This window comes from Melanostigma gelatinosum, assembly GCF_949748355.1.
Source record: "Melanostigma gelatinosum genome assembly, chromosome: 14".
NCBI classification, from domain to species: Eukaryota; Metazoa; Chordata; class Actinopteri; order Perciformes; family Zoarcidae; genus Melanostigma; species Melanostigma gelatinosum.
The window spans coordinates 2,792,684-2,818,708 of NC_136647.1; the positions used below are offsets into that span (position 1 = coordinate 2,792,684).

Consider the following 26,025-nt stretch of genomic DNA (forward strand, 5'->3'; position numbering starts at 1 on the left):
TTTAATTGCACACTTTCATCTTTTACAACTGTGAACATCAGTATCATCTGAATATGGTAACAAGTATTGTTGCAGAGCATATTTAGTGCAGACAATTGTTGTACTTTTCATTTGACAGTATTTTAATGAAATCATTACTCCAGTTTCGTAGAGATATTTTAAGACACACATTATATTGCTTCTATTGCTGTCATGTTCCTTGGTCCTGTTGGAGCCGCATACAAATCCAGAAAACAATAATCCTCTTCAGTTATTTCTGACAAGTGTCTATTTACCAAAAACATGGACAGAGACGTGAAGGTTGTCCAGTTATTCATCTCAAGCCGGATATCGGTGTGGCTCCTTGTTCAAAGGACAACTGAAGACTTCTTGTCAGCAGCGTTTTCCTTTTCTTCGCTGTGTGTGAGTGTATACGGTGTCTTCTGACAACATCTAGAGTAAAAAAACAGTTACATTAATGATTAAGAGACTCATGAAAATGCTGACAGGAAGTGAATTATTTGAAATAATACATCAGATTCCGTGTCTACATTTAAATATCTATTAAAGTGGCAGTGTCCATATTTATTGAATTGATGAACCAATGCTCAGCTTTCACTACAAACCTCACAGTTTTGCTCAGATTGTCCTGAGTCACTGTGGCTGTTTTCTGAAATGGTATGTTTAAATATGCTTATGAGGCATAGTCTAACAATCACTCTTGGTGAATTTAGGGTGAAATCTGCAGATGCAAATACACAAAGTAGTAAAATAAACACCAATACGTTTCTTTGGGATGTTTTCTTTCCACTAGGCTGATAGTAAACATGTTATTGAAGCTAAATAGCACAAAATCTCACAACTGATCAGCGAATGTAAAGTCCTCCTTACTAAAACCAAAGTGGAAAAACAGCAGTTTGTTCAGTTATGTTTCTTATAGTGTGTTTGGCTTTAACTGTTTACACTTTGTGTCACTTATGGAGCAACATTTCATCTTTTTAAGGCCAGTTGAACTGGACTGTAAAACGGTCAGAGGGAGAAATGTTTTTGTGCTTGCATGTGAACATACAGTTAATCATTTTGAATCTCGCAATTCTGCAACAAATTAACCAGATTCGGGTCTGAGAGTATTTTGTAAAAATAAATGAAAAAGAAGGTCTTAGTATTTGTCTTGTCCTGCGTTACATTTATTGTTACTTTTGTCCAAAGCAACATAAAAATTATGTTTTTCTATTCATTGAAAAAATTGAAAACTAAAGTGGTAAAAATATAACTGTCATACATTTAAAACCAAAACCAAAATAAATAAGATCATTCTTAATGACAGAAGGAAATAAAAATGAAATGTTAAATCGACATAGAAATTGAGAGCTGGATGAAAACAAACGAATGACCAATCTGACTCTAACACGGCTGGTCTCGGGGAGTCGGATGGCTGTCTCACCCGGGGAAGTGTTGCATGTGAGCGATGGTGTCGGGCAGCGGCATTCCATAGCTCTCGGGCAGCAGGAGACTCAGCAACCCTGACAGAGCTGTAATGCTTCCCATAAGGATGTAAGGCAGTGAAATGGAATAGCTTCCTGTGGCAACACATAAAAGACGGAGACGGTGAAAAACAGCCGAGGCCAGAGCGGTTCAGAACAAGAAGACAAAAGGTGGAAAGCACTTCGATGTGGCTGCATCAGTAGTTTGAATCCGATCCGCTAAATCTTAAAAGAAACAGAGCGGCCTATTATCTTTTTGTTCTGTTGACTTTTGTTCTTGTTGTTTTGTTTCTGTAGAGGCACCAGCTTCTTGTTAGCCTTCTTGTTTCTGTCAGTTGGGAAAGAAACAGCCGCCAATTCAGAATAAAAAAGCCCTTATCAACCAAACGGGACATGAAGATTAGAGCGTCCTTACTTAACGGAATTGTACCCCAAACCGGACAGTTTTTAGCTAATGTTTCAATACAATTCACTTACAATGTTGATAAAAATGGTCGTGTAATGTTTTCAGTTGATTTAATGGTGTTAAACTGAAGTTAAACTTCGTACCTTTCAAACGAAATATTGTTGTAATTATTACAGTTAGCTTTGCCTTTACCAGAGTCGTTAAAACGATGCTAACACCGGTGAATTAGCCGTGCACTGCTCTTGGCCTAATCCGTACAAACACGTTGTAAACACTGGCTGCTGCTGGTTTTTCGGGGATATTCGCTTGTTCCAGGGTCGCAAAAATGACCATCAATGCTGTCAACACATCCGGGACCGTAGTTCTGTCCTTCACAATAAGATATCACGCTTCAACAACTCCAAATGATGCAATAAAAGCTCCTTAATTTCCGTTTGAGCCGTTTAAGCGTCGCCCGAGCATTCTTTCTGCTTTCTCTCATCAAAGTCACTTTCCTATAGTATTTAGACATATAAACGTCCATATATAGTCCTGAAATTTGACACATAGATTATTTCATATGTATGAATTAATATTATTTACGTTTGGTTGGCGATCGCCGAAGAAAATGACAGCGTAATGACCGGAAAGGGCGTCACGACGGAATCGTTCGAGACAGGCCAAGAGCAGCTAGCGCCGACCGAGGCAGGCCATCGTTACGCTAAGTAAATGAAGTACGGGGCGATGATGCTGCCTATTCTGGAAGCCATGGAGCAGGCGCCCACCGCCGTGTTCCTCACGACGGTTGGGTAGAGTTCAGCTGTGTATGCGTACACTATCGCAAACGCCGTCGTCACGGCAAACTTCCCCATCATCTCGAGCGTTATGGCGAGATAAATCGTATGCGTTACCGTGAAGGTTCGCCGTGTTCAGGGAAAGAGTAAAGTAAGCGATGGACACAGTGTTCCTGTGGGGATAGAAGTTGTTTGTTATCCTGTTTCTTGTCCAGAAACTGTCATCTTTTGTAAGTGTAATGTAAAATAGGGTGACTGAAAAGTTGGAGAGGAATAGAGGGACATGCACGCCTGCGCTACACTGACTCCGCCTTCGACTGGACTCTACGGTTTTATTTTTACCCCGAAAAATGTCCCACTTGGTATCTCACCACAATTCTTAAAAAATGAATGTGAAGATTTTTGTAGATTTCTTTTTTAACTCTCAAATATTATTACCGGTATCGGCCTCAAAAATCCACTGTCGTCCAGGCTGTAATTCAAAATAGACATTTGTGTCCCTTCATGCCGTTCACATTTTGTATCACATAAGTGTGTTTATAAGTGTGGCCACTATGAGCAGTGTTAACATATTTGTAAGAAATGCATGCATTCATTTTCCTTATTTCACATTCAAGCTGAGTTTTGCAACATTTTCTTGGATTGTTCCACACGACGACAATGAACAAATTATCACAAACGTTAAGTTGCATCAACAAACCTATACAAATAGGCTACACAGCAATATAATTGCCATTAAAAGAAATGAGAGCTTTGAGCTTTCATCCACAAAAAACACTGTCTCGCAAATTATTAGTTCGAGGTTACTACATCTTGGCAAACTGTCCGTCAGCTGCCCTATGACAGTAAATGTGATGAAAAAAAGATTTACAATAACAAACCTCAGCCTCACCTCAGCCCTGGGTTAACGGTTTACATATAAGGGTTTTAGGATCAATCAGGGACATATGTACGGCGTCGACATGTCCATTCATACGGTTCTATCTCCTTTTCAGGGTCTGTGCTCACTGGAACGACACAGTACTGGTGAAAAGGGTGTGGTTTGGGTCGGTTGTATTGAACCCCCACAGTAAGGTTACAATATTGTAACCCTAGTTCTATACTGACAGGCGCAGCCCTCTACAGAGGGGGCCCTGCCGCTCCTTCGCCGCTCGCTGAAGAGGGTGAACGATACGAGCAGCGATATGTGCTGCCTTCTATACTTTGAGATCTGCACGTATCCGGGTAGGCACGTCCTGAATGGCCGGCTACGCTTATGCACGTTTTCAGCAGTCGAATGCATGCTCGTGATTGGAAGAGAGTATTACCCATAGCGTCCAGTAGAGGGCTGTGCCTATGCTTATAGAACTAGGGTTACAACATCTTAGCCTTCACACTTTGCTGCAGAAGACAGTTGTTGTCCCGTAAAAAGCACTAAAACCCCAATTAATGCTAACTGCCCAGCACAAACAGGCACAGTTAGGCACTAGCTTGTGGACATAGTTGAGCATTTAGCAGCTAAAGCGCCATATATTTCCCTGAGGACTTGCGGACAGTGGACTTGAATTCATCAGGTCGCCAGAAATACAACTCTAAATGAAAGCTGATGTTGCTAAGTGCTACGCAGCTGCGTGTATCAGCTTGAAAGGTGATATGTTGTTGTTTTTACAGCCTGTCTTTTCCTAACCCCAACCTGCCAAACAAATCTGTTATTGTAAGGTTTAAGACATGTAACAGTATGTACTGTATTAATGCAAGTGAAAAATTATCAGAAAAACGTTTTCTGTGGAAAGAATTACATGCATTGGAGTTTGTCAGTGCACAACTTTTTAGAAATCAAAGATAATCAAACTTCATTTGCACAGGACGAATACAGGGCACACTGCAGTAATAAAACCTGATTTTGATCTTAGCCGCAGGCTTCACAGCACCTGACAGGTCATTATTTGTTGTTAGTGAAATGGGCTGACATGTGGTCGAGGTGATGCATGAACAGAGACTGTGTGTGTTCATTATATGTCCACGTGTGTGTGTGTGTATTTGTGCTTGCGGGGGGGTCACTGTGCTGAATGTGGAGGTCAGGCGGGACAGCAGGGACTCACCAAACCAGCCACAGCGTGAGAGATATCCAGCGGATGTTGCGAGAACGAAGCAGGTCACAGATGTTGTGGACCTTCCTCATCTCACATTGAAGTTCTTTCTGTGGGGCAGCAGAGCCCGAGCAACAACAAACACTTAGCAGGCAGAGCCATCAGCCTAGAAATAATTTCCTCAGAGAGAAGACTTTGTGAATACATGGCCACTTGCTAAGGGATCACATGCATGTGTGCACGTGTTCACACATGTACCAAGACGTCTGGCTTAATGGAGGCAAAAGTTCACTGTGCAATGAGAAGCTGAGGGGGGGGGGGAATTCTTGGAGTGATTAGGAAAAGATGTAAAACACTGTGTTCACTGGTTTATAGGCCACCATTCTAGAACCAATCAAAGGGATTCGTACGAAGAGTTCAATATCTAAACGGTATCAGCCTCACAAATCCGGTGTCGTCCAGGCTGTAATTTAAAAAAAACGTTTTTGTCTCTTCATTCGGTTCACATTTTGTATCACTTGTTTATTAGTGCTGCTAATATTAGCAGTGTTATCATACGATACTATACTATACTATACTATGCTATAACTGCCATTAAAAGAAACAAGAGCATTGAGCTTTCATTCACAAAAACTCTGTCTGTCTTGCGGTTTAAAGTTTTGTACTTCTGCAAATGAGTAGTTACGAGGTTAAGTCTCTGTCAGCTGCCATCCAGTTCACTCCTGAACATGAACATGATAATGTCACACTGAGCAGTGAACCCTTAAAGGTGCCCAAAGATTTAAAATGAAACGTGACGAGAAAAAGATTTACAAAAAGAAAACCGGTATTACCGAAACCACTGGTTTATAGTTTACATATTAGGGTTTAAAGGTTAACCCAGTCTTTCCTTGAGCCAAATTCATTGTCATAGTCGTTCCCCACTGACTTGTGTTGAGGCCTGACTATTCCAGTACAATGCAGAAATGCACCGATCCAACGTTTTCAGTCCCCGATACGGATACCTGGACTTTGCAAAACAAAAATAGATAAACAGTTATGATCTTAGCGCAATGCTGATGACTGCAATGCAATAACCTTAAATGACTAGAAGTACTGCCTCTGCCATCCATGTCCGTCCAATCACCCCATCATTTTATCTTTTAAAATCATCATAATTAGGATATAAATTCTTGAGTTATGGCCTAAAATGTGTTTTGTGAGGTCTAGATGACTTTTGACCCTTCAAATTCAAAGCAGTTCAACCTTGAATCCAGGTGGACGTTTGTGCCAAATATGAAGATATTCCCTCCAGGCGTTCCTGGGATAACGGGTTCAAGATAAGGGACCAGACGGACGGACAGACTGATAAGCAGAAAACACGATATACCTTTTATTCTCTTTTATATTATCAAGCTATACATTGGCCAGCATCTGTATTTGAATCTTGCTTTTGGACAGTTTGTATAGTGACAGTTATAGATTTGGATTGAGCATTGTTTGTATTGACATAGAGCAGGAGAGCTGTAAGATGTCGACGGACAGACATCATCTTCAAACTGGTGCTGTCAAACCCAATTTCAAGAGAAGGCAAGTAACCTCAACACTTAACTTAAAGTTAATGTGAGGAACTTTTAACTGGTACTGAACGTCTCTCTGGTTAGTTTAAAGAGGTTTGAAATGTGATCTGTTCAGCTGATATTCCACATAACCCTCGACTAACGCTGACCTTTGCTTCCTCTTATTCAACTGTTGCTCAGAAGATTTTTGTCATCAATAAAAATACATATTTTCAACATATATATATTTATGTCTGAATCTATTTTTTTCATATATATATATATATATATATATATGTGTACATACATACATATAAACATGTATGTATGTATTAATACTTTTTTTTTTTCTTGTATAACATCTATGATAGGATGATATGCAGCTGCAGCCTCCTCTACCTCCAGCAGCAACATGCGCAGTTTGCACAAACCTCTGATATGATGGTAGAAATATACACGCTCCGGTCGTACTCCCACCCATTCAAGCAGCTCTCTGTCGACACATTGGTGAGGTCAACATCAACGCCGGGCAGCAAGCCTCCGTCCGAGAAACGCTTCACATCTTCCTGTTTGTATCTGGAGCACTTGCTGCGCACCAACGCGCCGCTGTTGCTCTCCTCCTCCAGCGGGATGCTGCTGTTCCTCCACTTATATCATCCACTTGTATACGTATATATATATATATATATATATATATATATGTATGTATATGTATATGTATATATATATGTATATGTATATATATATATATATATATATATATATATATATATATATATGTATATGTGTTTATATATATATATATGTATACATATATGTATATATGTATATATATGTATATATACATATATATATATATATATATATGTATATATACATATATATGTATATATATGTATATATGTATATATACATATATATGTATATATATATGTATATATGTATATATACATATATACACACGTACATATATAAATATATATATATATACGTATATATACATATATATATATATATATATGTATGTATATGTATATGTATATATATATGTATATGTATATATATATATATATATATATATATATATGTATATGTGTTTATATATATATATATGTATACATATATGTATATATGTATATATATGTATATATACATATATATATATATATGTATATATACATATATATGTATATATATGTATATATGTATATATACATATATATGTATATATATATGTATATATGTATATATACGTATATATATATATATTTATATATGTACGTGTGTATATATGTATATATATACATATATATATACACATTTATGTTGAAAGCGTTCATCGTTATGGGGTGGAGGGAGAGAGAGTGGGCAGACACTACCAGTCACTTGGGATGATTTACACATTCCCTACTAAGTGTCTGATGTACTTTGTACCCTTTTATCTCAAAATGATCTTCGCTCCAAGGTCTGAACATATTCTTTGTTTCAACACTAAGACTGGAAACGAGAAACAGTTTGCTATATACAGTCTATTCCTGTAATGTTTTTAAATATTTCTCTCATATTTCATCTACTTTTTGAACTGCCTGAGTTTCTTGAAAAGCGCTTCCTCATTAAAATGTATTTTTATTATGAGTAGCATCAAAATGCCCACTGTTGTATTGTTGTGATTACATTTATACAACACAATCTGCTATTGGTGTCAAGGGTTAAGAGCAGCTAGTGAGGAGGTAGCAGGCGGTCAATGGCAATAAAAAACAGGCAACCAACAAGAGGTCCTTGAGCATGCAGTCAACACCGGCAACCTAAAAATATGCAGTTTGCTGCAGCAGAATGACAGATTAGTCACTCATGCAATCAATCACATGATCCCTCCTTGGCGCTGATAAAAAAAACCGGCAAAAAAGTGCAAATAAACAGAAACATTTAAATACATATGAATACACATACAAACAAGAATACTGTACAGATATGGTGCGTTCATTTAAAAAGTTTTTTAGTTTGGATTTAAAAGAGCAAAGTGTCGGCGCAAGGCTAAGATCAGCGGGCAAACTGTTTCATCCTTTGGTTGCATAAATAAAACAACAAAACAGACATCAAAGGACTTTCAAAGGACTTCATGACCACAGACGTCAGCGTGACGGGCCTGCAGGCATTTAAACCTTCTCAAAGTTAAGTTTCTTGGGGATGATTGTGGAGCTTTTGAAGCTGGACAACTATTCATCCTGCAGTATAAATAGTGTAAAGGTTAGACGCATATCTCCACCTGACGACCTGAGGTCACCCCCCTGTATTGGTGAACTTTTGCCTGGGCTACAGTGCTCTTGAGCAAAATGCTTTTTTTGTGCCTGGAGAACATCCGCTCTTGGTTTACAGTAAGACTGCACTTGTGACTGTCACGCGATTATCATAAGTTGGTTAGAATAAATAATTGAAGCTTATTCTGCACTTATGACCTGATTAACTGACTATAATATTAAACCCCACAGTGGCATGTGAGCACATTCAGTTGTTGGTTTACATCCGACAACCAGCTCTCTTTTATGATTTCATGCGAGTAGATTATTTCATCTGTGATGAGTCGTTTCTGAAAGCCATTTGGTATCTTTCACTGATCAAAGATCAGGACCTGGAGATTAAAGCATGTGCATCTCTTTAGCTCAGCTGAAACGTTCATGATAATCCTCCTGAAAGGTAATTCATTCATTCAGGTGCCGATTGAAGTGATTAATAGTGTTACTCTGTGGCCTAACGCCTACTGTTACACAGAACACCTAAATCTGTAGTAAATTCAGGAAATTAATAATATACACAATAACAAGGTTTGGGGCAAGCAATCCCAAACTTGTGAATGGCAGTGTATGTATATATATAAAAGCGAAATAATAACCAATAAATATAATAATAATAATATAATCAATAAACAAAATATACAACCTTTATTAGAAATATTCACTTTTATTGAGAATGATTTCAACTAAACAAATTTTCTTGTGTTGTTTTACAATTAACATGCAATGAACATATTCATACAACAGACTGAAAATGGTGTTGCTGTGAAACTCAGTGTGTTTTTAACAAACCATTTTAGCAGTTTATTACAGTTAAATCAACATGTTTATTTTACAATCGAAAGCCTGCGTACAGGATTGCTACACTGCCTGCTGAGCCTTTACATAAAAGCATGCTTGCCTCTGCAGTGTGGCTTGAAACTAGTCGGTCCTAATGCTACTTAGCAGCATTTAGAGTACAGGCACGTGCACTTCTTTGGGGGTATTTATAAGTGCGGAATGTTGTTTGGAGAAAACACCTCTTTGACCAGAGCGGTGCTCTGGCTGGGAGGATAGATTGGTCACACTCAAGCTTTTGATCATTTTTTACTTTCATTCAAATCAAATCAGTGAGTGAGAGGACTGTTATTCACCGATCCCAGATAAACAGTCTGCTCATGAACAGAGACGGTGGAGCCGGCAGTCCGAAGGCACTCTAAGAAGGAAAAAGTGATCCCCTTGAAAAGGAGGTTTAATACTCTCTCAGGACGGAAACTGAAGTTTTTTATTTGTGCCTCCCGTCCCACAGAGGGACCAGCTCACTCTGCTCCTAAGAGAGCTCAAACACACTAAGCTCAAGACCTCTAGAGGGACACCACCACGGCTCAAACTCTGAAGAATTTCAGTTTTCTTTTTCTCCCTCAAAAACAGGGAGCTTTTTTGTTTTTTTTCCTCATAAAGAATGGGAGACTATGATGAAGACACTGCATTCCTCGGTCAGAACGGTCCTTATTTCTGGAACACATTCTTCCTCCTGAACACAGTTTTTGTCTCAACTGGATTCAACGGTCTTTACATCGTCTTTGTCGGGGCGACTCCGAAGCACCGCTGTCTCATTCCAGACGTCAACCTGACCGAGGAGTGGACGAAGGCCATCGTTCCGCTCACGACAGCGGACGGCGAGGAGGTGCAGAGCCAGTGCAGCAGATACAGGCTGGACGTGGTGAGGAATCTCTCCGCTCGAGGACTTGTTCCCGGGAGAGATGTGAACCCCACTGACCTGGAGCAGGAGCGGTGTTTAGATGGATGGCACTACAGCAAAGACATCTACCGATCCAACATAGTCACCGAGGTCAGTATGATTTGTGTAAAAGTAAACCCATGTCCTAGACCTGCTCTTAACATTTGTTTTACATTTTTATTTTATTTTTATTTTATTCTTTAACATTTTTTATTCACTCTGTGTATGTAATTTATTGACCGTAGGGTCACATTGTGTTTTTTATGCTTTTAAATGTCTGCTCTGTTAAGCACTTTGTGATAGTACTGTCTGTGAAAAGCGCTATATAAATAAAATTCATTCATTCATTCATTCATGATTGAGCACGTTTTTCAGTTTGCCTTGTCTTTTTCCCTTTTTGGTTTTAAATATGTTTGTAATTCCCATGTTTTCACAGTGGGACCTGGTTTGTGACGACAAGTGGAAAGTTCCCTTTGCGTCGTCGACTCTCTTTGTGGGATACCTCTTTGGGTCCCTAATCTCAGGACATCTTTCTGACAGGTATTTCATCCTTGTTTATCAGTAAAAGTTCCCAAAATGTATTCCTCTCATCGTCCAATATGAACCTTGAATGTATTTTATGTACAGTAAGAAGTTGTTGTCCTTTACTAGGTGAGCTGTTGCTGGAGAGTAGATGATATCATTATAATAACAACAGCTCCATCTGCTGTTGAAGTTGATCTCCTCCAAGCGAGGTTGCACTGAGGTAGAAGTCTCCTGCTTTAACCAGTCTTACAGTGATGGTTTCTTAAACATCTTTGTCTTGATGAAATGTTCTGGCGTGCCAGAAAGCCTTGTAGGGATCTATAATGTGGTGTTATCATGTGTACTCAGACAGGAGAACTTGCCAGAGTCGACTGAACTACATCCATTACAGGAAGAGTTTTAAATGATAAGACTGCAGCACCATGTCCTGAGTGCAGATATCATTAGAATGATATATAATAGGGGCTGGACCAGTTAAACCATATCACAATAACCTATTAATTACAACGCCACCAAGTTTTTCTGAAAATATTTACACAATTAATGAACAATCCATTTACCAAACAGAGGATGAACAAGACTAAAACAGACAATTCATTTATCTTCTCAAGTTCTCTGGCTTTTCAAGTTGTGACGAGTCTGATAGTGGCGCCGAATATCGTCTTCCTTGATCGCTCTAAACTGGTCCGATTTTCTTGGCTGTACATAAACATCCAGCATCGGGCCGGCTACTCTTATTAGGACAGCACCACCCCCAGCAGACAAATAGGATAGAATAGTGTTTTATTGAAAAATTCTCTGCTAATTCCACTCTTTGCATAGTCACCCTGTGGTCCAGACCCTTGACCCTGCATGTGTTACACTCCTGCCTTAGTGGTGCTGTAACTGCTCTTCGTTAAGGTTATTAGATTGAATTTAGAATTGAATTGAGAATTGAAATGCTCTGAAATACGTAGAACATTTGATCTGAGCTGTGGTAAGCGTTCTGCCCTGACAGACATTCGTGTCGTGTGTCTTTGATTGTAGAAAAGAGCTCAGGACACAGCAGTGTGCAGCACTTGAGTTTAACTATTTCGCCCTTTTGCAGCTGTGAAAACTGTCCGCCCGATGGTTGGGGAGGAGGGGGTGAGGGCCTCTGAGGTTTTACAGCTTTTTGATCATTGTGTCACATTGATGGGTGACTTTTAACACTTGGATGTCACAAGCAGTTCAGGAGAAGACGTTATTACATCGGGCACGTTTAAAACAGTCCTCATGTTGTGTCATTTCTGTCTAAAAGCTCATTGAAACTTTCGTTACATTTCCTTTTTGAGGTCACGCAACAACCCAGTTTGAAGTGTTGAACTCACAGTACAACACACAATACAACTTTAAATTATAAAACTGCCAAGCTTCCATGTAAATCATCCTTTTCTGCCCCGAACAAAGTCCTCTGCAAAAAACAATTGAACTGTCTTGCAAGTCCCAGCTGTTGCTGAACATAAGTCATGTGGCTTGTTATCAGCATTTTGTTTGGCTGTTGCATAAACCAAGTTGCAAAAAAAATGCATTAAACTAACTTCGTTGCATTGCATTTGATGCAACTAAGTTGCACGCAGCTTCAAGTTCCTTGAAAGGAGGCGCACCAAAAAGGCCTCAAGGCAAGGTGGCCAGTGAACAACATTCCTCGTGTTGCACGTAAGCGCAGCTGCATTGTCCTCAATGGAGGGATTTTAGTGTAAAACGGGACAAAAGCCATCACAAATGTCCTCTTAGTTTCTAAATGCACCGTGTTTGTGAATTACTGTCAATGACTTGTTTCCATCCAGGTATGGGAGGAAGAAGGTTGTGTTCATCTCCCTCGCAGCCCAGTGCCTCTCAGTCCTGCTTCAGTCCTTCTCTCACTCATGGAGGATGTTCTGCATCATGTTCCTCTTTGTTGGGGCCTCCCAGATATCCCTCTATATTTCTGCCTTTGTACTCGGTATGCATTGCAAACGTCTCCTGTGTTTGGTCTCATAGCCAGAAATCATTGTCGCCTGCATGAATGGATACTTTGACATAATGGTTCATCGCTTCTAAATCTCATGCCCATCACCAAACCCTAATGATTTTCTATCTCGGGCAGGGACGGAGGTTTTCAGTAAAACTATGCGAGTGCTCTTCACAACTCTCGGGGCCTTCCTTTTCTATTGCATCGGGTACATGACTCTGCCCTGGATCGCATACGGCATCCGAGAATGGAGGACTCTGCTTGCCGTTCTGTCCATGACTTCTGTGGTCTACGTCCCACTGTGGTGGTACGTCACTTGTAATTCTCATTGATGAAGTCATATTTTGTGCCCCAAAATCAGCGTCCCTGAAGATGTGATAATTATAATTGAATAAAAACGTATTTAGTCAACATTCATACTAAACGCGTATTGATTGTGCAGGTTCATCCCAGAGTCTCCTCGGTGGCTCATCACTCAGGGAAGAATAGACGAGGCGGAGGCCATCGTCAGGGAAGCTGCGAGGAAAAATAAGGTCGAAGCACCGGCTGTAATCTTTAAAGAATCCGAGGTGAGCTTCACATATCTGCACCCTGGAGGAATAACCAACGTGTACAATTTACACCTGAGCCAACAATACTATTAGCACACATTAGATACTTTACGTGTACATCATACTGGAGGCTATATTTCTCCCAAACCTAACCAAACTGTGACTGAAAATAACAATGTAAAGAAACAGAAAATGATTATTCAATTAAGTATAAAAATAGTCTTCTCATAGAATTTCAACCCGTGTGTTTGACCCACTCATCCACCACAACCTAATCCCCATGTCACCCTTTATACTACCACTACTATTACTCCTAAATATTTAGTAGTAATAGCTAATAGCTAGCTATATAACTACTAACAATTAGCTAGCTAGCTATAACTAAGTAGCACATTTAAATGTAGGTGTAAACAGCCAAATAGCTGGCATGTGACTATTCTCATCAGGGTGCAAATAGACACTCCGTTTAATTATAATGGCCCCAAAAATGAGTCTTTTTAGACTCATGGGGGCAATAAATAAATCATTTTGTCGTAACATTTGTTCCTCTTCCGGTTCATGTATGCTATTGTTATGTCTGATTCTGCTTAGCATGACATTTCTCCGTCAAGTGATGACATAATAATATTCCAAATAACTTTTAAGAGACAAAGATCTGTGTTTCTTGACATGTTTTCTGAGGTTGATGAAATAACGTGCAAATGCTTGTCTTCGTCTCCAGAAACATGAAACTCGGCCGATAGTAGCGAACAAATTCCTGAAGGTGTTTTTCTGGTAGATGGTCACATGGTCATGTGACCTGTTTTGTTTCCGTTTCGAAACATCGGCCTCTTCTTCTACTCGTTTAACTTTTGGATTACAGCCATGTGTCGCCTGTAGCACCACCCTCTGACCTTATTCGCTCCAAAGCGGCTGATGAAAACACGCCTCATTCACGTTACTTTTTCAGCAACATTTTAAAATTGTACTTGAAATTTGCTCAACAATTGAACGGAAACACGGCCAATAAAAGACATGATTTCGTGAGTCAGTCCTGAACATGGTTTATTGCAGATGTAGGGGTTTAGATATCTTTCACGAGTACTGTTGTGGAATATTTCTATGAAAAGTCGGGAGAAGAGTGTTAAAGTGTTAACAAATCAATGTCAAATGAAACAGAGTCTGGATGAACGATCAAAGTTGTAATAGTCAATTTATTTGCTTGCAAGCAAAGAGAACACGTCACACAGACACATCGCCGTCATCTGTGTAAGGTGCTCTGACAACATAGTCAGATACATGGACCTTTATACTGCTTCCTTTGATTGGGTCACTGTGACCCAATCAAAGAGTTCAGATACAAGAAATACAGAGTCTGAATAAGCCTGTTTTACCATCACATATCACATATACACACAGAGGGTCATGCTCTTCAGCTGATGCTCAGCAGGAAGTACCGTAATCTAGACCTGTGTGTCGCCGTCTTTGAAGACAGAAACAATGCACAGGAAAACAGATAACAAGATAACAGATAACAAATAACAAGACACCTGGATGCAAAACTGATAGAATCATCTACTCAAATAGGTTTTGTGCCTGCATTTTTAAAGACTTACATTCTTCAATCCTAAAGCATAAGACCATGACATATTTTCCCATAACATTCCACTCTTTGATTACATAGAAATCACACAATATAGTAAAAATATGTTATAAGGACATTTCAATTACAACAGAAGTATTACCCAACAATATGATTTGAAAAATACATCATGTGAGAGAACTGAAGAAAAACTGTTCTTGTGAGATAAAAGATCCCATAAATGTAGCAGGCAATATAATTCAATTAACACAAGGGTTAATAATCATAAACTGTCTAAGCAGTACAGTTCAATAACCACAAAGATAAAATAATTAAAAATCAAAGACTTTAGACCTGCACATCAAAATCATCAAAGGAGTCAGTGTTGCTGTCAAAGTCGTCCGCATAGTCAGTACTAGGAAACAGGTCAAGTCTCTGGTCGTTGGTTGCCACACGACAATACATAGTCAGCTGTTTGGTGAATAGGTGAGAGATCATGTTTCTGAGTAGTGGGATTACGCAAAGTACGAATACAAAGAACGCACAGAGGATAATGGCTGCTTGTATCAAAATTCCCTTCCATGAGTACCATAAACCTGTAAGCCAGTCTGGAGATGGAGTACCATCTTTAGCCATAGCTTCCTGTATTTTAGTGATGTTGTGAATTGCTTGTGCAATGATATGACCATGAGCGTCATTTTCTGGAATATATGTACAGCAAGTTTCCCCAACAATGGCACAAACGCCACCCTGTGGTGCCGTCAATTGATCTAAAACCATTCTATTTTGCATAACCATAAGGCGCAGGCCAGTCAATTCTTCAGTGATTCCTGTGAACGCCGCAAGAGTGTAACATGTTCTTGCCCGTTCCCAACCCCGGGAACAGTGAAAGGATAATTTTGGAGCCGACGCTCTTGTGTTTGAATTCGTCCGGGACGTTTGAACCCCAAACTGGATCATGCGGTTTGAATTCTAAGTCGCGAGAAAAACGTGTGTTGGGCGCTGCTGATATTATTACTGTGTGGTCGGATATTGATACTGGAGCGCAAACTCCCTCCCAATCTGGAGGTAGTACAACATACACTGTGTGACCACAGAGCCACCACCCATCTGTAACCGGATATGTTCCGTTTTTACCGGGAAGCACTGTGTGGTGAGCTAGAGAGCATTTAACTCCTGCTGGGCAGTCCGCTGTATCTCGTGCCACATATTTCCACCCATCGCATGAAAACTGTCGCAGGTAAAATGGAACTGGCGTGCAGTCTTTAACGAGTATGCAGTCCTCAATGTTCCCTAGTTGCATGCACCTCCTTATAGAAGCAGCTGTTACATTACCTGAGCTATTTGCACACGAAAGACGGTAGTTGCCCTCCATGGTGACAGCTGGATGATCGGATGTGTCGCCGAATAGGGAACAGTCTTTGTCCCTAGCAGTAACTGCCCCTATGAAAGTCACGTTGCACATAGAAGGGTGAAGTTGGCCGACTGATTTCGAGCCTTTACGCGCAAAACAAAATGTAAAGTTCAAGTTTGGTGCATACTGTACGTATGATGCATGGAATTGGGACGAAGTAGAGCTGCTTCCGCGGTATCTCTGTATTGGATGTGTTTTTGTGCACATAGTGCTGTTTACTGTAGTCCATGCTGCATAAGGACTGTAATACCCTAAAACTGCTTGACTTACGAAACAGTCCTCTGTAGGACCTAGAGACCTAGTCGCTATTATACGTGGTTGGTGAGATGAGGCCGGCATCATTGAGCAGACATAGCAGTTAGTGCGGTTTTGTTTGCGGGCTGAATAGTGTGCGTATCGCCACCACATATTTTTTGAATAGACGTGGATTAATGCACCTGGGTTGTTGTCGAGCCAATCATGTTTTAAGTTTTTTACTGCGGTGCGTCTGGTACGGTTATGCGTTGTTGAGTTGTCATTGTCTGAGTCAAAAGTCGTGTTGTGGCGCTGGTCGTGGTTGCTTCTCATCTGTTTGTGGTGCCATACAAGAAGAGTAAATAAAAAACATAACCCAATGACCACAAATAAACAACAAATGAAACGAGTCCCCCCCACTCTCCTCAGTGGGCTCCAGGGGCGTCGTCGTTCCATGGTGAAAGAGTGCAACAGCCACCAAGTTTGTATGGAATTCACCCGAGCAACTGGTTTGTGTGAGCAGCTTTGTTTGCGTTGACACCGTGAGGTTTCCACAAAACTGTCAGAGACACTGTTATCTCGCCACTCTCTCTCTTTGGTCCGCTCAGACAGATTGAATAATACAGAAATAAAATGAACACAAAACGAGCAATAATGTGAATATAGTTATAATAAAAAGTTTTTCGTCCTTTAGAAGCCTGACCGGTCTTCTTTTCTTGTGTTTGCTGGCACAAACACGTGTCGAGAGGGGCTCTTCTAGCCGTCTTTCTTGCGTGGCATCCACGTCCAGTTGTAGACAGTAAACACAGAACACGCACGTGTCTGTCGGCTAACTGCTCGTCGTGATCCCGTCCGTGAATCACTGCATCTCATCTGTCGATGGCACCGTCGTCCGTCTCTCGTCCCTCGGTGGTGCCGGTTGGCTGACACTTGGTGTAGGCGCTCGCTCACCTGAAGCTTCTCCTGGGTCTGGAACCTTTTTGCAGTGTGACGCGTGAACCCAGGTTGCCCTCTCAGCTACTTTGACAGCCGTTTGAGTGACAAGGAGGACCTGGAATGGACCCAGCCAACGTCGTGAGTTCCAATGCTTCCTTCTGAAATCTTTCACCACCACGAAATCACCAGGCTGCAGCTTATGGAGAGGTCCTTCAGCTGGTCTCGGGAGGGCAGCAGACACCTGTTGTCTTATGTTAGATAGAGCAGACGACAATTGTGCACAATATGTTTACATTTTATGTTCGCATAAGGCGGTTTGAGGGAAATGGTGCTCTCGGTGCTTCCGTGCCCACATGGGGAGGAAAACCAAAAGCTTTTGTCCAAGACAGACCTGTGTGTGTCAGCACAACATTTAGCTAACTTGGTCTTAAGTGTTTCATTTAATGCTTAACATTTAACATCCCCCCTTTTGACACATGGTCTAACCCATGAGTCAACTCAGTGAGAAATAATGTTTAGGCAAACAAGGTTTACCGTCAGATTTTAGAAAACTGTCTGTGTTTCCATAATGCACCAAAATCATATCTGCAGTCAGTGTGAATAGTCACAGTGTTACCCTCTGCGAGTTTGCAGGCTTCCATGAGTACGATAAGCTCTGCTGTAACCTAATTTAGCGTAATAATGGAAGAGACCACATAGCAATCTATCTAAGCTAAGCCATACATAATTTTACAACAATCGAATATCCTAAGTGAGAAATATTTCCGTAGACACACCGAACCTAAAACAAAAACAAAAAAAATCGCCTTCACACATCAGCTTCAGCATTTCCTGTAGAAATGGGATCAAAAGCGTTAGTGGGAGTGTCGGTGAGGTCAGGTCTCTGTATGCAGACCTGTTGAAGAGAAACTACATAGTTAATCAGCCTTCCATCTGCTGGAGGAGGAAAAAGAGTGTTAGGATTAAGGGTAGTATCGTTTCAAAGTAGTGTTCCATTCATTGTATTCATTTTCTCTAATCTGTAAAAAAAAACAGCATAAGGAAACATGTCGCAATATCACGTGCAACAGCATGCAGACAGAAGAGGTCCGGTGCTGTGAGGTCTAACCTAGTCGAGTAACCAGGCCTTTGTCTTCCCCCATGTTCCTAAGTCTAAACTAATGTCATGTAACCGTCTCTCAGGTCAACGTATTATATGAACAGTGTGTCAAGTTCAGATAGTCCAAATGTCGGAGCTGATAGTAATGCGTCCTCTATGTCATTAAAAACAGCAGTCAAGTAATCAGTCTGGGTCAGTTTGTCTTGCGCATAAAGATATTACCATGAATCATGGAAGAGAGGAGTACCTCTCTTTCTGACTAGTTTGGGATCCACTTTCTATAATATGACGTCATTCCTAAGAAGCTCATCATTCGTTTCTTAGTTTATAGTTTAGGCACAGTTTGAATTGCCTGTAATATTTTGGGAGGGAGGGTTTTTGTCCTCTGCTGTGATCACATGTCCCAGATATGAAACTTTATCGAGAGCAAATTGCAATTTGGACGGTTAGGCTTGAGCCAAAACCTAAATAGGACAACTGTAAGTCTAAATTATTCTAATTTACATGCTTCTTCTTTGGCCTGCAAATCATGATATCATCAACATATCGTAAAAAGGCTGAACCATTTGGTAAGTGTAAATCAACCAGATTGTTTCACAAGGCTTTGTTAAACACATCAGGGCTTTTGGGTGGCAAAAGTTTTTCCCCACTGGGGATTAATAAAGTTGTCCTAATCTAATCTAATCCTATCTTTCTGAATAACCCTAAGGACACCTGGGTCCAGGTAGAGCCTCTTCCTTTATGAGAAAGCAAAAAAATTGACTGTCCTTGTGCACAGGTACAGGAAAAATAAAAAAATAAAATAAAATAAAATATGCATTGGCCAAGTCGACGACGAAATAAGTCTGGAGGGATGAGTGACATAATGGTGTGTGGATTAGAAATTTGAGGTGCTCGCGGCTGCACCAAACCTGCTTACAAATGTTCGCCAAATCGTCACTCAATTGGTTCCCTCAGACCATGAATTTTCTTTACCGGTAAATTTTAGTGTGCACACTGGTGAATCATCACACTCCATTATTAATACAGCCTTCAATAAAAACTCAAAAACAGGTGTAATACTTTCAATAGCCTCTCATTTGAGACAGCTCAGCCATGTTGACAGATGTGTGTGTGTGTTTTATCAAACATAAGTTGAATGACTCTTTTTACTGATAAAATTGATTTGTGTAAGTCACCTTTGTTACTGTACATTACCAGGATCCTCTATATTGCTGAAGTCAGTGAATTGAGTCTGACTTGCTGCCAGTCAGACATGTCCTTCACACCAGTCCTGGGCTTGTACCATGTGGAAACATGTGGAAACATGTGGAAACATGTGGAAACATGTGGAATCCTCCCCCTTTACAAACTCAGATTGTGTGGGACACAGAGAAACAGACAGCAGCAGTACTTTTTGTCCAACAAACTCTTACTTCCTCTAACCTTGCATCTCGTTCACGTAACCCATGTGCTGTGCAGTGAAGTGAATCAGCCTGCATGTGACAGTCTAAACATTTTCTCTTTTTTTTTCTTAACAGTTAACGTGACTTGCTGTGACTTTCTAAATCCTTCAATCTCATTCGAATACATATGTGGGTGTGAGTGGTGTTTGTCTAGTTCCTAATGTGTGTATTAAATGTACAAGTTTGTCATCTAAAGAATCTAAAGTTAACTCACCCTCTGTGTTGTATTTGTGTGCGCGTCGTTGGTCCAGCTCTGGTCTCACTCCGGTCCCTGCTGCACCCCCCCCTGATGGCTGATTGTCGAGCCCTCCCACCACTCCTTGTTCATGGAGCGTGAGCATCCGTTCCTCAATGTTCAAGCTGCCACATGTATGGCACACAAAGTCTTCAGTTGGTGTGTGTCAAAGTCTCTTTCAGCTTCCTCTCATGCCCTGATCAGCTGGGCATGCTTGCATCTGTGCTGACGAAACTTCTCTGTTGTCCGTTGTTGAACTGATCCTCATGTTCAGCATGCTGCATGTCACACAACTCTCTTGTGTGATGTTCTCCAGGCTTATGGATGGCGGAAAGCCTTCTTACAAAGTTCAGTCAGGGCTGTCACCGCATGTTGATACGCTACGGCCAGTTTTCACCATTGTCGTATGCACTCACTGCAGGTTTGAATGCCGCAGACATTTTCTGTAGTTGTGAGCATTGACATGGTACCTGTAGATTTTGACGAGTCTCGTTCGTCTTCTTCATCCTCGACGTGTTGAGTGGTGGGTGTCGTTCAAGTTGTTTGTGGCTGGGGAGCATACAGCAGGAAGCGGAATCCCCAGACCAGGACCAAGGACTAAAAATCAACAAAACAACCAAAACAAAACAGCTGCCGAAAGTTCAGCAGCAAATGTTAGACAACGTTGTCTCATGTAGAGATACAATGCTTAGATCTCTGTGTTTCTGTGTGTGCGTGCCTCTGTGGGTGTGTGTGTGTGTGTGTGTGTGTGTGTCCCCCTGCATTCCTCTTGGACATCAACTTATTTGTATCTGCTTCACCTTTTTATTTCTAAGTCTTTGACTCGGTCTTTCTTCATACATTTAATCTGTTTCAATTTACCTTCTAAATCCCCTCTTAACATTTTGAGCTTCGCGGCGCTCAATCAGCCGTTTTCAGGAAAACCAAACTCCTTTAACCAGCACGTGAGGCATTCTAAACACCAGTTTCCATCTTTCTGTCTCATCACATCCACTATCGGACCCGAGGGCTCCGCGCTCTTACTATCTTTACCACCCATCTTTCAGGCGTGGATACGTTAACGTTACCGTTACAATACGACCGTCGTCGTAAGGCTTAATTTCTTTACCAAGGAAAAATTTTGCAAAAACCTTATTTGAAGTTCACGTTTAATTATTTGTCACGGTCTTATTCTATCAGTATAGAATTCACGTATTGGCGCACGAATCTTATTCTATCAATTACTTTAGTAGAATTCACGTATTTAGCGCATAACAACGGTCTTACAACAAACCTATATCTGTAGTCAAGCGATCTGTGTTACGATCTCAAAATGTTTTTATTCTGAGTTAAATCATCACCGTATAACACAATCCTGTCTTCTACGTAAAAGCGTGCAAATAGTGATATGCCAGAAAATGAAAAAGGGAGTTTACATGAACCACACTCTTAAAACGAAAACACGAACGTCAAAAACAATTGTTTTACCCAAATAATAAAAATTTAAAAAAATGACTACTTGACCATTCATCTGTGTCTGTTAAATCATATGACCTTAGTATAATTTTACCATTACTTTTACAATTGGAATTTTAACTTTCTTACCCGTTGTAGAAATTAATTCTTTTTCGTTGAATTCGCGTGCCGTCAATCAGAAACTCCCTCGGGTCTGCCGGCTCTCTCTCTCTCGGCTAATGAGGTATGAGACAGGAACTTCAGTTGTGGATTCCTGGAGAGGCCTTCTCCTCCGGTCAGTCCCTCTGGAGCTCTGATAGACAGACAGCGAATCCTGCCGACAACGCCAAATTGTTGTGGAATATTTCTATGAAAAGTCGGGAGAAGAGTGTTAAAGTGTTAACAAATCAATGTCAAATGAAACAGAGTCTGGATGAACGATCAAAGTTGTAATAGTCAATTTATTTGCTTGCAAGCAAAGAGAACACGTCACACAGACACATCGCCGTCATCTGTGTAAGGTGCTCTGACAACATAGTCAGATACATGGACCTTTATACTGCTTCCTTTGATTGGGTCACTGTGACCCAATCAAAGAGTTCAGATACAAGAAATACAGAGTCTGAATAAGCCTGTTTTACCATCACATATCACATATACACACAGAGGGTCATGCTCTTCAGCTGATGCTCAGCAGGAAGTACCGTAATCTAGACCTGTGTGTCGCCGTCTTTGAAGACAGAAACAATGCACAGGAAAACAGATAACAAGATAACAGATAACAAATAACAAGACACCTGGATGCAAAACTGATAGAATCATCTACTCAAATAGGTTTTGTGCCTGCATTTTTAAAGACTTACATTCTTCAATCCTAAAGCATAAGACCATGACATATTTTCCCATAACAGTACAAATGACTGCATACAATTGAGTTTTGATGTTTTTGCATACATTAGGTAGGTCATTAATGTATGGTGTGAGTTTGTTATTTTACCCTGAAACCATTCGTCACTCTGCTCGTAACATGTTCTGTGTTTCTGGAGAATGTAACCACATGAAGTCTCTTTGGATTCAACCACAGGGAATCTCTCCGAGCAGGACATACAGCATGCTTGATGTCCTGAAATCCAAGAACATCAGATGCATCACACTGATGTGTCTTGTTTTGTGGTGAGTGGTTGTTTTTTTTCTTCATGATGACGTAAAATAAAAGTTAACTTTTGATGTTGTGAGGTATTTTTTTACAAAAAAAAAAGTGCATCGTAATGACATTTACACGATAATACAAACAGGTTTTTTTTCTTTTTTCAGGATGGCAATAAACATCGGGTACTTTGGATTATCCCTGAACACCGCCAACCTGAGTGGCGACCCCTTCATGAACTGTTTTTTATCAGCGACTTCTGAGGTTCCCGCCTACATTGTTTCTACTTGTCTGCTGAGGAGATGTCCAAGAAAAGCGCTTCTGTCATCGTTCCTCGTCATTGGAGGAGGAGTTCTTCTTCTAATCCAGTTCATCCCTAACAGTGAGATCCTGTTGAACGTTAAAATTAAATGACGATGTTCCCACACACCCTTTCCCACAGTGTGTTATCACACAGTGATCATAGATTATACTGCATACTAAAACATTTATGGACACAAAACACCAAAGCCACAGGTGATGAGCGATCTGAAACACATGGCAGCATGACATGTAAAATAAGATAAGAGTTCAGAGAAATTACAAAGGTCCTTTGCTTATGTTGCCTTTGAGATTTTTGCTGCCACCCCTTTGTTATTTATGTGTTTGTTTGATAGGGACAGAGCACGTAGTATAAATAGATATAATCAGTGTAAAAATACAGACATTTCATTTTGGTACTCAATAAGAGACAGGATTTAGTGAACCAGTCCTGAACATGGGTCATCAGATGTAAGAATTGAGCTGGCTGGAGTAAAGGTTACTGCATCATCTGCTACATCTGAATATTGATGATTTGGCATACATTAGGTGGGCCATTAATGTATATATATATATACAGTGTGAATACAATTGGTCAAAGAATAGAGCCTTGGGACCCCTACAGGAGATTTGGTGCCGTCAACACAAACGCATTGCCTTCTATTGGATGGATATGCTTTCATCCCCAGTGGTTCTCACAGGACAGAGACGATCTGATCGAATATGATGCATTGCCGTAGATTAAAGCAGCCGACCGGATATAAAGGAGTTAACATGAGTGTAGCTTAGCATAAGGTGCCTGGAGAGAGAAAAATATGTGATAGAGGGTGCAAATGTGCAAGCTAAATAGTCATAAATTTGACTGCAGTTGGTTTTACGACACGTGTTAATTATTGTCTTTCCCAGAGGAACTCGTTACTCGTGAGGAATATATAAGTTGCATACCCTTTCTGAGTAGTGTCACTCTAAATGTCCTTCTCCTCTTCTCGTGTTTTTCCCACGACAGCACGTGGCAACGATTGAATACATAACATCAGTGTTTCATCAGATGGTACTTGTGAAGCTACATGTTAAACAAACCCGGCCAAATGACCCCCCAAATTGTAATAATTGTAATAACTTACTGAAATATTAATTTATTTCATAGCAATACAGGAGTGTAAAAATTACACTCCTGTGTGTTTTTTTATTGTCTTGTGACATTTTTTGTTATCTTTGTCAAGATGATAAAGACGCCATCGTCCAGATAATGTCTTATGAATTACTTTGTCAGACACGGGTTCAAGAAGGTTCACATGGTCACTTTAATTCCAGCTCTTCTTTTGTTGAAGTGTTAAAATTTGAATATAATTATTCAGGCACTCTTATGCAGAGCAAGTCATAGAAAACATATATATATATAACTTTGCTCTCTATATAACAGCACGCATTTGGGGAATCCATTCATCGCTCAGTCTGAATATCTTCTCCTTCTCCTCCTCAGCCCTTCAGTATGTTGCTCTGGCATTGGAAATGACCGGAAAGTTTGGCTTCACCATGGCCTTCAGCATCGTCTACATCTACACTGCCGAGCTTTACCCCACCGTACTCAGGAACGTCGGCATGGGAATGTGCTCCTCGGCTGCACGCATTGGCAGCATCACAGCTCCTTATGTCATCTATCTAGGTGTGTAGCTGTTGAGTACAGTATCTACAGAAATAGTAGATAAAAAGAAGAGCGCATTAGGATAATATCTGTGAATATATGTAAATTTGTCACTTTCTAACGTAGAATTTTGCTCCTTTGTTATTTGTAGGCACTTATAATAAGGTTCTGCCTTATATTGTCATGGGAAGTCTCACAATTGCCTCCTCTGTGGTGAACTTCTTCCTCCCGGAGACCCTCAACAGAGATCTTCCAGAAACAATGGAGCAGATGCAAGAATATCAAGGGTAGGTGCATTTCACTCAGGCGGCAACCTCAGATTCTGCTGAGTGAAGCCAAAGCGTCATATCTTAGGACTTGCATTCTCGCTAATGTCCACCAGGGGGCGACTCCTCTGGTTGTATAGAAGTCTATGAGAAAATTACTCTACTTCTCTCTTGATTTATTACCTCAGTAAACATTGTGAACATGAGTTTATGTCTCAATCTCTAGTTTCAAGTCTTCTTCAATACAGCATGATGTTCATTTAGTACAATATGGTCCATTTAGAGTCACACAGACCATAAAGCAGGGGATGCTTTAGGGCGGGGCTTACTGTGATCATCGCGTTTTTTAGGTCACCATTACGGAATGGTTTTACAACATCCCCCCCCCCCCGTAGGTGCACAATGAAGGAATATGGATATGTAGACTGCCATTTCTGTATCTTGTGTAGCTGTGCTATTTTTTAGCGTGATGTTTCTTTCATTTGCAGGTTGTGCAATGGTCCCAAAAAGAGGAACTACGTAGTAAAAGATGAAGGACGGAGGAACCGACTCATTCAATGTGAAGCCAAGTCTGATGTGCACACTCTTCCTCTGTAGCTTTTTTCAATGGCCTTCAAAGAAAGAAAAACAACATTTCTCTTGAAAGTAATAATCTGAACATGAAATCCAAAACATGCAGTGGGATCCAAAAGCCATCTTGCAAAGACTGTTGTTTTTATCCTTTTTTTAAAACTCTCTATTTTTCTACTCAGTAGATGATTATTCAAGAACGTTTTTTTTAGAAATGTGGCAAAGAATATTTTTTAGATCTTAAAATGTGTGTATGAAATTGAAATTCGTCCACACAATACATGTGAACATTAAACGTTAAAATGTGAACATATGAACCCCCCCAACACAGTTGTTTTCATCTTTTAACAATAAAAAAAAGAAATCCTGAATGAATATGTTCCTCAATGTGTTATCGCTGAAAACCTCAAACTGGCAGGAAGTGAAGTGGT

General features: G+C 40.3%; 1 protein-coding gene and 1 pseudogene across 2 annotated transcripts; one reads left to right on the forward strand and one right to left on the reverse strand.

The window, feature by feature from the left end:
• Nucleotides 1-347: 347 nt before the first annotated feature.
• LOC306787975 (organic cation/carnitine transporter 2-like) lies at nucleotides 348-6,902 on the reverse strand (annotated as a pseudogene). The gene is made up of 5 exons: nucleotides 6,681-6,902; nucleotides 4,724-4,821; nucleotides 2,569-2,815; nucleotides 1,424-1,559; nucleotides 348-432 (listed from the first exon to the last, which is right to left on the reverse strand). The product of its transcript is annotated as an organic cation/carnitine transporter 2-like (transcript).
• A 3,079-nt stretch (nucleotides 6,903-9,981) lies between these two features.
• On the forward strand, nucleotides 9,982-25,780 carry slc22a5 (solute carrier family 22 member 5; the record flags this gene model as incomplete). Its single annotated transcript, XM_079283856.1, has 10 exons — nucleotides 9,982-10,371; nucleotides 10,697-10,800; nucleotides 12,594-12,748; nucleotides 12,893-13,064; nucleotides 13,200-13,326; nucleotides 22,751-22,839; nucleotides 22,981-23,195; nucleotides 24,597-24,779; nucleotides 24,910-25,045; nucleotides 25,513-25,780. 10 exons carry the CDS (start codon nucleotides 9,982-9,984, stop codon nucleotides 25,619-25,621), a joined length of 1,680 nt encoding a protein of 559 aa, XP_079139982.1. The 3' UTR covers nucleotides 25,622-25,780.
• Nucleotides 25,781-26,025: the final 245 nt, after the last annotated feature.